General features: G+C 44.9%; 1 protein-coding gene across 1 annotated transcript; it reads left to right on the top strand.

Annotated features, from left to right (window-relative positions):
- Nucleotides 1-523: 523 nt before the first annotated feature.
- Nucleotides 524-2,570, top strand: LOC147613299 (uncharacterized). The gene has a single exon (XM_086782582.1). The coding sequence runs from the start codon at nt 581-583 to the stop codon at nt 2,054-2,056; it is 1,476 nt and encodes a 491-aa protein (XP_086638708.1). The 5' UTR covers nt 524-580; the 3' UTR covers nt 2,057-2,570.
- The last annotated feature ends 1,235 nt before the right edge of the window (nt 2,571-3,805 follow it).

Raw genomic sequence — 3,805 nt, 5'->3', positions numbered from 1 at the left:
CCTTGTTGCCTTGGTGGAATATGGCTCTTACTCGTGGCAAATGTCCTTTAAAGTCCATATACATTGTCAATTTGAGATTTAAAAAACTTGGAAAGACATTGAAAAGATAGAGCCATGTTTTACGGCTTAGTTGTAGGCGTGTAATCACACACTCAGCATTGTATAATATTCAAGTAGAAGGCTTATGCGAAGTATGTTGTAGAACCTCATGCCGTTACTCATCCATAAGTGATGGGTGGACATGAATAGGTTGGAGATCGATCGATGGATATCTTTGACATTTGACCTCTCTATTGGATGATTTTTTTCTCGTGCAAGTGTGTCCACCGACCACACGCGGCCCACTATGTGTGTCCGCCTTACTTAAACAAGTGTGCAAACTTGAGGACATTGGTGAACTTGGAAGGGTCTATGGTTGGTCGGTGGACCTTCTACTCCTCTTACTTGGTCTTGTTAGCACGTCATGACTCATCATTGTCTATCTCCTCTCTCACGGCAATAAATAGAGCTGGAGTTCCCAACTCGGCACAGATTTGTTCTTCTTCGCTCAATCATTACTCTCTGTTTTGGTTCTCTCTGCATGGCGATGACGAACTTACCCCTCTCCATTCTCATAGACTTCTCCCTGCTAGCGAGCTCGTGGACTTTGCTTGCCCTTTGTCTGGCCACCATTGCCACTGTCCTACGTGCCCTCAGAATCTCCTTTTTCCGGCACCGCCTAGCCACCCAAGAAGCCCTTTCCGCAGAACGGAGCGATCGCCCTTCCCGCGGTCAGACCTTCAAGAGAAGAATCAAGAGTAAAAGCACATCGGCGCTGGAGAAGCTTCATCAGAACCAAGATTGTCATCAGAACCAAGATTGTTCTCTGCGCTCTGGCTTTGGGTTTCTCTCCTGCTTGCTTGATGCCGACTTGGCGTCTGGTTTTCGTAAAACTACCTCTGCTTCCAAGTTTTTCAAGGCCCAGTCTAAATATGGGAGGAGGGACCATAGGCTGGGGTTGCGCCCTGACGCAATGGAGCACCAACTGGGTTTAGGGTCAGATGAATTAGGTTTAAGGTTAGGGTTAGGGTTAGGGTTTTCTGCTGACTCACAAAAGGCCTCAAACGAAGAGGAAAGTGAAGCCCCCAGCCATGGCTCTGCCAAAAAGCAGTTGGGCATTGAAGAGGATCTAACCTCGCATTATTTGTTGCCGTCTTGGGCTCTTTCTTTATGTGACTCCCTGCAGAACCCATTATTTAAGCCCTCTTTTCTCCCTCATTATGGGGACATTTTTCCATCATCCGAGGCGCCCCCTTGCTTTGAGAAGCAATATGGGTGGGACAAATTGTTAGAAACCAGGCGTGGTTTACCATGGCAATGCCAAATTGGCTCAGTTTCGGGCCTTACACAGTGCAAAGAGAACACAGCTGACAGCCAACATATTGTGAAGGTATGGTCTGGCCAGCACAAGACACTCCTAAAGACCCTCGAAATAGAGGAAAGCTCTGCATTGGCCCTTGATGTGGATGTAAGAGATGGGATGGCCTGTGTTGGAAATGTAAGTGGAGACATTTCTACATGGGATATTGGGGACAAGGCATGTGTCAGCATAGTCTCTTCTGATGTGAAGCCTGTTACTGCCTTGTCTATGAACTCTGAGAAAGGGGTCACCATAGCCGGACATGGCAATGTTGTGGGTCTTTGGGATCAGAAATCTCCCGTATATATGCCCCTTTTGGACTGGAACAAAACACCCAATAACAGAACCCCCTTCGCAGCCTTCAAAAGTAGAGGGAATGGGCTCTGCATTGCTCAAAATGATGGTGTTTTATCAATGTATGATTTGAGAAAGCTGCATAGTGAGTGTTTGTCAACTGGCCTCCCACCTCGAAAGTCATGGTTTTTATTGAAGACAGAAGAAGAATTGCCGAATGGTCTATGGGAGATGCTTTCATGCAACGTGGAAGAGGAGTGGGATGATTGTAATGCCTCCCCTGGGAATGCACCTGAGAAGAGCAACTCCTTCATTTCGTGGTGTGCGGAGTTTATGCATTCGTTATATGGGTCTGGGCCATAGGCATTGCTCACTTTGATGCTTCTATGGCACCATAGCTATGGTTGGACATGGCACCAGAGCTGTGGTTGGACATTGTGGTAACCACAATGCCATAGTATTGTCATCATCCGTTACGGCCTGCTTCTGGGCCATGATGGTGGAAGTTGAATTCGATGTCTTTTCATGTGGAAAGGTCTTCTTCAGTTACCTTTGTGCTTCTAAGCAGAAAAGAGGTAATCAGCAAGCACTTACTACATGCATGTATGGAGACTAGGATGTGAGCAGGCTCACATTAGCCTGGCATGGCATTGCTATGGTTGACTTGACAGATTTGAAGGCAGCATGTACATATGCCAATTTGTGCAGCATGTTTGATGAGGGCAAACTATTTCTGCTATTGTTCACATTGTAAAATTGACCCTTTCCTCCTTCGTGGGGTTCTGTGTGTCATTGGCCTCACTCGGTGGGGTTGAGATGGTACCCCACACACACACCAAGGGAAACAAATAAAAAACAATTATCACCTTTTCCTCGAGCCCCATGTGATCATTTTAAGAATTTGGGTGTTTTTTGTTTTAGGATTCCACCATTTCATGCAGGTTGTAGAGTAATGCTATGATTCCCATGTGGATCAATCGAAAATTTGGATTATTTGTTTTAGGATTTCACGCAGATGTTAGAGCAGTGCTGTGACTCCCAAATTTAAAATTTGGGTCTTTTTCGTTTTAAGAATAGTGCTATGCGAATCGATCTAAAAGGTGGTTTTTTTTTTCTTTTTCTTTTTTTTGGGGGGAGGGGGGTGGGATTCACTATTAAAGTAATGCCATGATTTCCTTTGGTGTTTCTTGTTATACAGTAGTGCGCAGATGTTAGAGCAGTGCTGTGATTCCCATGCGACCCTCACGTTTTTCTTTTTGTATTCCTGCACACTTTTTTTGGTTCGAAAAGATAGGTGGGGCGGAAGGAGGTCGGTGGGCACAAAGGAGCTAGCTATTCGGTTCGGCCACCGTCATTTTTTAAAAATTAAAAAAGTAGACTAATCTACTATTTTTATTACAGCCCGAATATGTTGGTACGCTTTTAGCTGGACTATTTCAAGAGTCTTTTTGGGACAGTTAAAAAAAACAATGGTAAACTTTCTTATGGAGGATATATTGATATTTTGGTCAAGTATCCTTCCCAATCTCGGAGGAAGTAGAGTTAGATCTAATAAGGATTGAGGTGGAACGACATCTACGAGAGTTGAGCTTAAGGAAACAAGAGCTTGATACTCGAAGGGCGAGAGCCGAACAAAAGGAGATAGAAGGTTTAAACTTACTCCAATCACTGGGAAAGGAGCCGGAATTAGTTATGGGAAGAAGCGAGGGAGAAATTCCAAATTTAGAACCCATAAATGAAGAGCCCAAGGTTGAGGAAGGGTTTGTAAAGAAGAGGATAATCTAGCAAGAGCGGCGGGTGAAGTGGAGGACCATCTGTACACCAAAAAGGAGATGATTAATCATCCTACGCTCCTACAAGACATAGAACTTTTGATTCTTCAAAGGCGTATAGAGACAACTAATGAGATGAGCCACTCTAAGGTGCAGTGGCAGGACCATCCCATGGACCAGAGCTAACTAGAAGATCCAACACAGGAAGAGGACAAGGTCTAGGTAGGGGAGAGCAATTCCTCAAAGACCAAGGGTGGATCCAATCATTGATCTTAATACAGCCACAAGGACGGATCTGTTGAATATGGTTGCAGCAGAAATGGGCCGAGGAATGGTCAGG

This window comes from Cibotium barometz, chromosome 44, assembly GCF_041138505.1.
Source record: "Cibotium barometz isolate CiBa-2024 chromosome 44, ASM4113850v1, whole genome shotgun sequence".
In the NCBI taxonomy this organism is placed as follows: domain Eukaryota; kingdom Viridiplantae; phylum Streptophyta; class Polypodiopsida; order Cyatheales; family Cibotiaceae; genus Cibotium; species Cibotium barometz.
Note: the sequence above shows the minus strand (reverse complement) of the source record. Positions and strands in the feature narration are given on the sequence as shown.